Source organism: Cololabis saira, chromosome 9 (genome assembly GCF_033807715.1).
Source record: "Cololabis saira isolate AMF1-May2022 chromosome 9, fColSai1.1, whole genome shotgun sequence".
NCBI classification, from domain to species: Eukaryota; Metazoa; Chordata; class Actinopteri; order Beloniformes; family Belonidae; genus Cololabis; species Cololabis saira.
In genome coordinates, this window is record NC_084595.1 from 36129363 (window position 1) to 36142354 (window position 12992).

Sequence of the window (12992 nt, forward strand, 5' to 3'; positions counted from 1 at the left end):
TTCAATTCATTGCACACCTTCCAGTTGCAGCCTAGTTCAAATCAAGACCCTACTTTTGACCAGATGATGACCAAACCAGTAAGAGATCCAGCAGACAAGCCAAAAGACCTTCCCCTAGAAAAAGCAGCTACAGCTGGACGGGATGGCACTGAAGACGGCGCTGCAGTGATTGCTGCTAGCACCCCGGGAGCTGCCTCTGCTGCAGCCACGACCACCACAAACACCAGTAAGCCTGGCAGCCCCGCTGCTCTGTCTCCATCTCCTTCAGCCACGGACCAGAAGAGGACAGGCATGGATGTGATATCGCAAGGAGTTCAAACAACTGCAGCGTCTACGTTCAGCGGAGCCAAGCACGAGGACAAGGAGGAGAAAAAGGAAGCAGTGCAAGAGTGAGTAGAGAGGAGACTGAAGGAAAACTTCATGCAGCCATGTGCCTATTCTTGTTGAATTAACACTGAACACAAGTATTATTTTGGCCATATTTCTCTTTTGGTAGTACAGATCCATTGATATAGAAATCTATACAAAAACACTTTTTAATCCAGCTGGAATAAAGTATGCTACAAACAGAAACTACAATACAGGACTGTCTCAGAAAATTAGAATATTGTGATCAAGTTCTTTATTTTCTGCAATGCAATTTAAAAAAAAAAACAAAAATGTCATACATTCTGGATTCAATACAAATCAACTGAAATATTGCAAGCCTTTTATTATTTTAATATTGCTGATTATGGCTTACAGTTTAAGATTAAGATTCCCAGAATATTCTAATTTTTTGAGATAGGATACTTGAGTTTTCTTAAGCTGTAAGCCATGATCAGCAATATTAAAATAATAAAAGGCTTGCAATATTTCAGTTGATTTGTAATGAATCCAGAATGTATGACATTTTTGCATTACAGAAAATAAAGGACTTTATCACAATATTCAAATTTTCTGAGACAGTCCTGTACTCAGCAGTTGTTTTTTTTTTTTAAAGGATTTAAGCTATTTTAATATAATAACTAAGAAACATATAATGTTTCCAGATACATAAAATACTCATTTCTGATTAGGGATGTTAATAATTAATCGATTTTCGATTAATTGCCGTTATGAAATTACCCGATTAAAATTAACGATTACAATTAATCTTTAAAAAAAAAAAAAAAAAAAAATTTTTTTTTTTTTTTTTTTTTTTTTTTTTTTTAATTTTTTTATCCCGGTTTTTTCCCCATTTTATCACCCAGTGCTCCTACCTAACAGTCCTGTGCATTGCCATCCTCTACCAACCCCGGGAGTTCCTGCACTGAGCTCAGGTCTCCTCCTTAACCTGAGGAGTGAGCAGCATCTTTTCACCAGACAGGGTGGGGTTTCTCCGGCCGAACGTAGCGCGTGGAAGGATGACGTTATTCCGGCCGGATCCTCCCCACCCCATCTGTTCCCCGGTTGGCCAGAGGGGGCATGTATAGCCCAGGACTGTGTGCATGTTTTTGTGAGGGTAGCTCCCATTAGCTACCCAAGGGAACACGGGGAGACTAGAACTTAAAATTTGCTTGACACAAATGACACTATTATGGCTGCTGCTACTACTAATAGCCTTGAAGTGCACTTTATATTATATTCCTTGTGGTACAAAAATGTCTTTTTGTTACTTTTGTATCAAATAAATATTTGATTAAGGAATACATAAAAATGTCCTTTGTATTTTATATAAGCAAAAAAAATTATGTTTGTATCTCAGATGGGGGAAAAACGCCGCTTATCAACTAATCGATGATCGATCGATAAGGTTATCAACTGTCAATTAATGAAATAATCGATAATTTGCATCCCTATTTCTGATACATTCTTCTGCAGTCAAGTAAAAAAATCAACCCTGAACCCAAATGCAAATGAGTTCAAGCCCAGGTTTAACGCGCAGGTCAGTATGTCTTCCCATGCTGCAAGTTTACAAAAATAAATGTCAAAAATTGAAATGGCTGTTTTTAATTCTTCTCATATCGTTGTCCTTATTCGTAATTCTCCTCATAAGCCGAAACCAGCGAACACGCCGACACCTCCCCGGCCTCAGGGCCAGCCCAGCCCCTCCATTGTGGTCCAGCAACCCCCAGCTCTATATGGCCAAACCGTTTGCTTCCCCCAGATGTATCCGCTCACGCCAGTCAGCCCTGGAGTGCAGGTAAGCCGCACACCTGCCTGCTGAAATGTGCAGCATGAAGACGATTGGTTTAGTGCAGATGGCTGTGAGCATAAGACTGTGCTGGGATGAAATGCAGTTTCTGTAAAGTAATCTCCAACAAGCTCTCAAATCTGTGTGCACTTCAATGTATGTGTTTATCTTTTGCTATCACTTTGTCATCTTCTATAAACTTGAACATATTTCTTTCTGGGAAAAATAGTTTTTAAGAATATGGTCATGGAAATATTTGTATAATCAAAAGCATATAAGTATATACCGTATTTTCTGGACTATAAGCCGCTATTTTTTTCATAGGTTTGGAACCATGCGGTTTATACAAAGGTGCGGCTATTCTGTGGATTTTTCTTCCACCGCTAGGGGCGCTCTAACTGGAATTAGAATCAAAACTAAGACAAGATAAATGCAAAGAAGAATACGCTACTTCTTCTTTAGCAGATAGAAGTAGGTAGAAGCAGATTTCAAACAGATAAATAGATAAATAAATACTGGTTATTTTTTCTTGGTTCTATCCCGTTTTAATCAGCAAAGTTGCTGCCGTGCTAAAAGACACTGTTAGGAAAGGATCTATTTAGGTACAAACATGTATCATTTACAGTTCAAAATCATTCTGTACATGTAGTAAATATCTAATCTAACAACATAAATATCTGCGGCGTGCATGTCTTTTTTTTATTTTTTAAATAGAGTGGTTGCGGCTTGTATGCAGGTGCGGCTTATAGTCCAGAAAATACAGTACATACAGTTTTTGACACTAACCTCAGAATAATATTTTTAAGCATGCTCATGGCAATTTTCCAGGTTTTCCACATATTTTTTATGAAAGCTTTTAGATTTGTGGAAGTAAATCTATATTTCCTGTGTTGCTTTAAGAAAAACTTGGTGATCCAACATCAGACGCATAGAAACGATAACTAAAGAGTGGTTCTTTTTCCCCTTTTCTCCCCCTCCTCCTCTCTCTCTTGCTTCATTAGAAAAGCATAATATGGAAGGTTTGTGAATTTTTCTAAGATTTCTATTTTCTTTTCATTTTTCTCCTTTTGTCAATCAGTACAGATATTTTATTTAATTATTTATTTTTGAATTTCTTAGTTTTTCTTTTGCTTGCTTGTGGAATTAATGCCATCAGATGTTGGTTTGCCAACTTCTTATTGCAATTCATCTTAGGCTGCCGTCACAGATGGACATATAACCTCATCTTATTCCTATTGGCTTCTTCTGCTGTCCAAACAAGTGGCTTTAAGCTAAAAGGATATTAAGTTATTTTTACTTTTTGTGATAGAAATGCATGGTGAATAATGTTATGAAGAATTTATGGAATGAAAGAGTCGAGCAAAGTTATTATCAGTCTTGTAACAACATTTTTTACTCAGTGATAGACAAAAAGGTAAGGCAAGACTCCACGTGTTTGTGTTTCGACTATATTTATATGTTAGGTGAGCGCTTAGCTGAATAGGTGCTGTGCATTAAGATGGGTTATAATAATCAAACCCAAATTGGCATAAATTCACCACTTTTTCGTACAGAGATATTAAGGTTTTAGATTTTAAGTCGATGATACAATTCACTAAAAAAGATTGAGTACACACTTTTTTTTGCCCCCCCCCCCCCCCATCCTCTGCCTTCCTGACTGTCCTTTTCCCTCCAGTCTCCAGCCATGTACCAAGTTCAGATGCCTCATATGACAGTGAGCCAGTCTAAACCCTACAGACCAGGTAAAGGTGAGAAGAATGTCCCTTCCTTTCCTTTCTGTTCTCTGATTACGTTCTTGTTTTTTAATTTGTATTTATTTATCAGATAGACTGCTAGCCTCTTTTAAATTAGGTTTATGCAGATTCATTAATATGAATTGGAGTCCTTATTTAATTTTAGAGATGTAACTAGGTCATCGTGTGGTAGTAATGTCCCAATCCCATCACGTGAATATCAGGGCATCATCTGTGAATGATCAGGTGGAAATTATCTGATTATTATTATTTTATTTATTTATTTATTTATTTATTTATTTATTTATTTATTATTTTTTATTTTTTTTTAATTTATATTTCACTTAATTACTTTTATTCGTTTATATATTGTCTTGTCTTATATTAATGTAACAATTAAAGAAATATTCAGAGGTGCTGCATTCAGGACAAAGGTGGAGGTTTGGAATGGTGATGTAAAAAATATAAAAGAATCAACAAAATAAGAAAGTTTGTTTGTAGTATTCAGCATATTTTGAGTTTTTTTTTTATAAATCCCTTATGATCACTCCCATGACTATTCCTCTCTCTTACAGCATCCATTACAGTCGTATACAAATTGTGAATCCAATAGCTACTTTCTTCACTGAGGAGTTGACAACACTGGCTGATGTAAACGTAGAGCAAACTTGAAATGGGCTCCTCTGCATTTTAGAAAGGTCTACAATTTGGAAATGCTTTTAATGCACATATTGCTACTTCTGATAAATACATTCAGTACAGTTTATTCAGGTTTGGCCTTTAAAGTCAGCTGATGCTTCACATGTCCTCAAATCACAGCTCTGTTTACACTGCTGACTTTCACTTCCTCTGCTCTTCAGGGTATAAACCCCATGAAGTCAACGGGGGGGAGGCAAAAGAAAAGATCTTTATGATTACTTATCTGTTTAATCTTTCAATTTCCTCTGGAGTTTTTTCCCCAGATCTGGAAATCGGCTCATGTAGTCCCAATTCAAATGAATAGTGTTACAACAAATCTGAATTACTAATCAATATCTAAACTGCCCTGCAAAGCTAAAGTTCTAAAAATCTGGAGTCCATAATGACCTGAAATTATTCATTGTAGAAAAACCTGTATTTATGTCCTTTCCCATCCAAACGTAGTGCTATTACCTCCATTAACTCATTTAGAAATGTTATTATAAATGCAGTGGACAAAGAGAAATTGTACTGCTCTCTCAAACACACTTTGAATTTGGTATAGTTGATTAGACAATGTTGACAATGACATCTATTGTAAAAAAAATTGCATGTGTCAACTTTACACTGATACGGTAAAAACCACCGAAATCCTCCGGTGATGATCTTTTGAAAAAAACAAACAAAAAAAAAAACAAAACTCTAATATAAGTTCTTAAAGCAGATGATCTTAAGCGCTGGAGATATGCCAGATGATAGTTTATATACCACCACTGTAATAGGACACAGTATTGAAAGGGTCACAGAGTACACAAATCTGGGCATGAGCAAAACACAAACTTTAATTTTATATTGACAGATTTGCAAATGAATTAAAACAAAAAACTTGGTGCTGTATAGAAATATATCAGGTTTTTCCTTGGCCTGCAGGAAGCTGATTATTGAGGCTGAAACACTAGAAAATAATCCTCCACGTAAGCATCTCTCAGCAGCAGCAACACTATATGGTGTTATGTCAAGCAAACAGAAGGAAGTACAACAATAAACTCTGTATAGATAAATCCCAACCTGTAAATGTTTGATCCAATAAATACTGTACTTGTCTCATATTTGTACAAAATGTGGCTCATATCATTATATTTATATATACGGTACACTACAGACCAAAAGTTTGGACACAGTTCCCCATTTGTTTGAATGAGAAGGTGTGTCCAAACTTTTGGTCTGTACTGTATCTATATTTGTACTCCACTTTTATTTTGTACACTTCTAAATGAAAATTCTGTTCTGCTGTAAGGGATGACGGTCTTTTTCTCTCATGTGAACCTCCACCATGACTCTCAGTGCCCAACATGCCCCAGCAGAGGTCAGATCAACACCACCCCCCCGGCACGCCCACCATGATGCACCCGGCGACGGCAGCAGGACCACCGATTGTAGCACCCAACCCTGCCTACTCTACGCAGTACTTCACCTGTAGCCCACAGCAGTTCACCAGTCAGCCGCTCGTCCAGCAGATGACACACTATCAGTCACAGGTACCATTCCCTGCTGCCTCCAGTATCAGAGAAATACAAACCGAGTTTCAGACCAGGAAGCACCACAGTTATTGATGTTTAGTTAAGTCGTGCTGGCATCATACACTAACACCATCATCTCTCCCAGTTGTTCACCGTTCACTGATTTGTTTGGTAAATGCCAGATGCTTGACGATATTCCAACATGAGAGCTTTATCCAATCAACTTAGTGGAGCTGACTGAGTCCTCGGTCTGGCACCTGATGTTTTGTTACCTGGATTAAACTCTTGATCAGAGCTCTAATGCTGATGCTGTTCTACTTATGCCCTTCAGGCGCAGCACGTGTTCAGTCCAGTGATGCAGGGAAATGCTCGGATGATGGCGCCCCCGACTCACGGCCAGCCCACCCTCGTCTCTTCTTCAACGACACAATACCCTGACCAGGCACACACCATGTATGGTAGGTTAGCCCTCTGCCCGTCGTCGTTGATGTAAACATGTAGTGGTCCAGAGAGAGCCGGTTACGTGTATCAAGTCAGTATTATTATTATTAGTAACACTGATTCTTGTGTCAGTGTCTCCAGGACCAATGCCTCAGCAGTACCCCCACCCTAGTGCCACCTTACACCCTCACCCACAGCACCCTCAGCCTTCTGCCACTCCTACAGGCCAAGCTCAGCAAGGTGGTCCCCCACAACACGGCGGTCCCCCCAACCACCCGGCCGCCAGCCCGGTCCAGCACCCTCAGCACCCGCAGGCAGCAGCAGGTAATTAGGGCCCAAGCACTTGTTACTGTTTTATTTTGTTTTATTCCTTAAGTTGATGTATGAGATAATTATTTCTGTTTCATTTTATTTATTTATTATTGGGTAGTATTTTTTTTTCTTGTTGCTTCTGTTTTGTAATTTTACTTAATTGTTATCATAGTTTTAATTATTGCTGCAATGGTTGCTGTCATCATTAGTGTAAGTTTTTCCTTATCACTATAATTTGTATTTTAGTTGAACTTTTTCATTACTCTATGTGAATTTACGGGTGGACCCCAGGAAGATTAGTAGCTGCTGTGCAGCTGCTAATGGGGATCCAATCAAATAAACAAATAAACAAGCGCTGACAGTGCCATGGCCCTATTGTATCTGTAGGACTTCTCATTCTCATTCTCGTTGTTTTTATTTTTTTTCCAACGAAATGAAGGCCTTTTTGCCCCCCTAAACGTGCCCCAAAATTCACCAAATTTTACACGCAAGCCAATCCTGGTGAAAAATGTGATATTTAATGCATTAATGGGCGTGGCCTAATGGCTCAACAGTGCCCCCTAGAAACCTTTGTGCCTTAAGCCCCACGATACGGTTTGACGTACATGCACGGAAATCGGTACACACCTGTATCATGTCTCAACTTAAAGAAAAGTCTCTTGGAGCCATGGCCGAAACCGAACAGGAAGTCGGCCATTTTGAATTAATCGTGTAATTTTGGCGCAATTTATGCCATTTCTTCGCAAGTTAATACGGCCCGAACCGTAACGTGCACCGAGGTGTGTTATACATCAAAATGTGCGTCTCCATCCTGCGACGATGGGCATTACTTTTCTCAGTCAAAAGCGTTACCGTGGCGACGATAGACACCAAAAAGCGCGCCTACCCTTCATCTGATTGGTCCATATTTGATAGTTCCTATTTTCTGCTATAACTTTTGAATGGTTTGATATAGAGACTCGTGGGTGGTGTCATCGGACTCGGTTTTGAGTCCTTGACCATAATTGGTGCAAATTAGCCCCGCCCCTCCTTCTGATTGGTCGATATGTGATCGTTTTCTGCCATAACTTTTTGAATGGTTTGACATAAAGAGTCATCAGACTTAGTTTTGAGTCCTTGACCCTTTATTGGTGAAAATTGCACGCTCGAGGGCTCATTCATCGCTGCTTGCAGCTTTAATTATTTATTTCTTCCTGTTGTCATGGTAACTGTATTCCCTCTTGTTGAGCTGAATCATTTTAAAGTGAGAACTGTGTTTGTGTGTGGCTACAGCAGCTGCAGCAGCGGCCCAAGCCCTCCACCTGGCCAACCAGCCCCCGCAGCAGCAGATGTACTCGGCCCTGGCCCCCACTCCCCCCTCCATGACCCCGGGGCCCAACCCTCAGTCCCCCCAGGCATCATTCCCCTCTGCCCAGCAGACCGTCTATATCCACCCGCAGCAGGTGCAGCACGGCTACAACCACAATCACATGGCACACGTGCAGCAGGTACGTCAAAGCCTCACGTCTCTGTTAGATTGAAATGTGAGAGGATGTTGTCATTTCCAATGGTATTTAAGTTTATTACAGGGTTTTAGTGGAAATAATGCTGAAAATCCCTGCAGATGTGTTATTTTTAGCAGTTTGACCTGATTTAAAAATAGGATCTCTACTTGTAGATGCATTTGGATGCTGCAGTTTAGGAACTGAACTAAAACCAGAGTAAATCTCCACCACTGCCGGGGAGACAGTCCAACCTTGTTCAACTACCAGTGCGACACATTCAGGGCAGTTTGTTGGCAGCAGTAGAGCAAAGCATTCTCAACAGTGTAGAAGTTTTATAAAATAAGAATCACAATCTCAAAACCGCAGAAAGAAATGGTTTACAGTCAGAAATGCTGCTGGACACACTGTTTCTGTTTTACTACAGCAGTCAAGAAGAGACAAACCTAACATGATAAAGTGGGTCTTCAGCATCTTTTTTTTTTTTCTGCATCCAAATTGATTTGTGATTAGTTTGGCTTTGTTGACTTTTGCATTGTTTTAAAGCAACTTAAGGATTGCTCTCCTTTCGTTTGCCAACCTTTGCAATGGTGAGGCTACATCTTACAGCCTGGACCTTTTAAATCTTTTTAAATGGGGAACATCATTTCCAAACGTTCCGTCACCAGAGAAATTAGAAGTTCCTATAACCCCTCGATGCGACCTGGCACTGACGTGTTTTATTCTGGTTGCATCGTGGCAGCAGGAGCTGATGGCTGTCGCTCTGGCCTCTGCTTTTTAAGTAACTCTTGTTGATACTGGGTTGAACCCCTTTTTGCATTAGAAGTGCGGTGACACAAGAGTTAGTTCAGACAGGAATCGTCTTGACCAGATGCACATTTTGCCTCCACATGGTTAATTTCTATTACACATTGGTTTAATTATTTAACCCTTGTGCTGTCTTTGGGTCAAGGGAGAAAAGATGGAAGGAAGGAAAGAAGGAAGTAAAGATGGAAGGAAGGAAGGAAGGAAGTAGGAAAGGGAGTAAGGAAGGGAGAAAAGATGGAAGGGAGAAAGGAGAAAAGAAGGAAGGAATTAGGAAAGGAAGGAAGGGAGGGAGAAAAGATGGAAGGAAGGAAAGAAGGAAGTAAAGATGGAAGGAAGGAAGGAAAGAAGGAAGTAAAGATGGAAGGAAGGGAGAAAAGATTGAAGGAAGGAAAGGAGGAAGTAAGGCAGAAAGGAGAAAAGAAGGAAAGAAGGAAGGAAGTAGGAAAGGGAGTAAGGAAGGGAAAAAAGATGGAAGGGAGAAAGGAGAAAAGAAGGAAGGAATTAGGAAAGGAAGGAAGGGAGGGAGAAAAGATGGAAGGAAGGAAAGAAGGAAGTAAAGATGGAAGGAAGGAAGGAAAGAAGGGAGAAAAGGAAAGAAGGGAGGGAGGAAGGAATGAAGAATAGGAAAGAAAGAAGGGAGGGAAGAATGAAGGAATGGGGAAAATATGGAAAGAAGGAAGGAAAAGCAAATACGGTAATAAAGGAACAAATGATGAAAGGGAGGTAGGAAGAAAAAGGAGTAAAGGAGGAAAGGAAGAAGGAAGGAGAGAGCATGGCAGGAGGAAAGAAAGATAGAAGAATTGGGTCATTTTGACCCAAAGACAGTACAAGGGTTAAAGGAGTAAGTGATGCATCTCTGCCTTGCCAATGGTGCACTATTGCCAAGCTACTACTGCTAAAGATAAATAAATAAAAAACACATAAAACAAAGTCATGTGTGACACAAAGACGAGGACGGTCTACTGCATCTCCCCACAGCTCTGGTCCCTTCAGGACTTCACAGGGTGCTCTGCACCTGAAACAAACCAGTATAATCCAGATCTAACAGAAAGAGCTTTTCAGTCAGACCTGGATCCACATCAATGACACCGAAACGCTGCTCACTTCACTCAAATCTTTTCTTTTCATACCATTGTTTCCTCTGGCATTGGGCTGAACGGGCCCACAAGCCCTTTGAGAGCTGTTAAGTTGTTGTTAACACTGAAATATTGGGAGTGATAATCATCTGTGGAGAGTATTGATGTTGAATGATGGTTGGTTGATATTAAGCACAAATCAATACTCCTCAGACTAGCAAGTGGTTTTTCACTCTCGTCGTCCAGTCATGGTGAGGCTGAGCTCATTACAGCCAGCTCTCTGGTCAAGAGCTGACAGGAATAGCAGCTGGTGGCTCCTCCTGCTGTCCCCTCTGCCTCCATGCTCGATGCACTGAATGCATGAATGAGAAATACAGCGACAACTGATTGGTAGAATCATAAACCAGGTTAATTTGGGCTGCAAGTGTGGACCATTTACCATTATTGCATTGTTTGTGCCCCTCCCCCACCGTGTTAGACTGTAGATGTAGTTGGACTCAGACTGAAATTATCTACCAATGTATGTCATTTTCCACTGCAAAAACTCAAAATCTTACCAGGAATATTTGTCTTATTTCTAGTTAAAATGTCTCATTTTTAGTCAAAAAATCTCATTACACTTAAAACAAGAATCATTACCAGAAAAATGTATTTGACAATTTTTACCTGTTTCAAGTAAATTTTCACTTGAAATAAGTAGAAAAATCTGCCTGTGGGACAAAATTTATCTTCGCATTACAAGCCAAAAAATCTGGCAGATTTTTCTACTTATTTTAAGTGAAAATCTACTGGAAACAGGTGAAAATTGTTGTTTTTTCCAGGGATGAGTCTTGTTTTAAGTGTAATGAGCTATTTTTTGACTAAAAATTAGACATTTTAACTAGAAATAAGACAAATATTCTTGTTAGGATTTTGAGTTTTTGCAGTGTGCAGCTTCGTACAGACTTGGGCTCTGTTACATAAAATGAGAAATCAGTGCTAAAACAAAGCTCCTTCTTTTAAAAGCAGGCTGTAAATGTTGTGGCCCAGATGTTTCAATATTTTGACCAAGTCTCTTATCGGCCCGCCGGCTGACGGTTCTCCTCGTCTCACTGTCTCACATTTGTTTTCAGTGTCATTCGTTTGCCTTACAGGCCCATATGCAGTCCGGTATGGTGCCGTCCCACCACCCGGCGCCCACCCACCCCACCATGATGCTGATGGCCACCCAGGGTCCTCCCGGCGGCCCGCAGCCCCCCATGGCCCAGACCGCCCTCAACCCCATCCCCGTCTCCTCCACCACACATTTCTCCTACCTGGCACATCCACAAGGTACATTTCTGAGTCAGCACAGTCCTGCAGGGCAGAGCCCAAATATTTACATATTGTTTTGTTTTCCCTCTAAAGCAGGGACATGATTAGCATGTACTTTAATGCTGGTGTTTATGCTCCTGCTCACTCAAATGAGCAGCATTTGATACACCTGGTTTCATAATGTTAGTTTATCCAGATATTTGTTTCTGCAGACATGCTCTCAGGTGATCATGATTGCAGAAACAAATCTGAATATAGCACAAGGAGCAAACTCGGAGGAAAAAGAAGTTCACTCAGGGATGCAAACACTTCCTTTTAGATCCTGAGTTTAATAAATCATTTAATTCTCATCTTTCAGCAAATGGTGGGAGGATTGATCACGTCTCAAGGTTAGGTGTCTTCAGCTTTGTTGTTGTAGGTCACCTTCTGTCAGATCCTTTGTTTCTTAAAGCATATTTTTCTAAATTATGGGTATTTTACTCTTATCAGAAACCTTGACAGTTTATTAAGCATAACAGCAATTTCAGTTGACCTCAGTGTGACTTTGTTGATGAAACTTGCCAACCACAAATGATTTAACACGTCTTATTTGCATATGTAAAGCAGATTTGTTCACAGCTCATAATTGAACTTAATACTCCTGCAAAATACTGAACTTGCAAAGTAATATTTGCTGTTTAACACTTCTCACTTGTTTGAGTACGTTAACTACAGGTTTTTATTGAGTTACAAATGTTGTAAAGATGAGCTAAACTAATCTAATCATTAAAGATGTATTTACATCAGAATGTGCAGGGGAAGCTGCATATTTGCCCACAGCCAACAGTTGCTAAAAACATTATGTCTGACAGCAAACACGGACACGGTTTAAAATGCAACTACAAATCTTGAGTCTTGAAATCCTTGGGAATTTGTAAATAGGATGTAAATTTGGAGTAAAGTCTGAAGTGCATTGATTTAAGTCAGAGATGACGTTACTGAGCCGAACACTCACCTGGTGAGAAGTCACGGTGCATTCCTGGATACTAAAACATCAACATCCAGTACGAGAGCAACAACAATTCAATTCAATTTTATTTATATAGCGTCTAAAACAACAAAAGTTGTCTCTAGACGTTTTCCAGAGACCCATACCCAGAACATGACCCCCTAGCAGTTATTACATAAACAATGGCAGGTAAAAACTCCCATAGTGGGAGAAAAACCTTAAGCCAAACAGTGGCAAGGAAAAACTCCCTTTTATGAGGGAAGAAACCTTGAGCAGGACCAGGCTCATAAGGGGGGACCCTCCTGCCGAGGGCCAGACTGGTGGGTCGGGGACGTCAGCAGAACACCGCAGGCAGGTGGAAGCAGCAACGGGATGACCAGGGGTGGGGACCGCAGGCCAGCACGCAGCTCCCGAAGCTCCGGCCCAATCAGCAAGCCCCAGGTTGGGGTGCAGGGTCGGGGAAAGGTTGAGAAGGGGAGAACAACACCACACAAAACAAAAATACTGA

The 12992-nt window shown here is 40.4% G+C and overlaps 1 protein-coding gene across 9 annotated transcripts in view; it reads left to right on the forward strand.

Moving 5' to 3' along the window:
* atxn2 (ataxin 2) overlaps positions 1–12992 on the forward strand; it is a 35769-nt gene that overhangs the window by 21601 nt on the left and 1176 nt on the right. For 2 of the 9 annotated variants that reach the window (XM_061729398.1, XM_061729406.1), the window contains 10 exons: positions 25–389; positions 1843–1906; positions 2018–2164; positions 3157–3174; positions 3831–3903; positions 5911–6104; positions 6418–6544; positions 6660–6851; positions 8112–8326; positions 11316–11514. In XM_061729398.1, coding sequence (XP_061585382.1) covers positions 25–389; positions 1843–1906; positions 2018–2164; positions 3157–3174; positions 3831–3903; positions 5911–6104; positions 6418–6544; positions 6660–6851; positions 8112–8326; positions 11316–11514 — 1594 coding nt within the window. The remainder of the gene's footprint in view (positions 1–24; positions 390–1842; positions 1907–2017; positions 2165–3156; positions 3175–3830; positions 3904–5910; positions 6105–6417; positions 6545–6659; positions 6852–8111; positions 8327–11315; positions 11515–12992) is intronic. The other 7 variants (XM_061729403.1, XM_061729400.1, XM_061729405.1 and 4 more) reach the window with 7 other exon arrangements.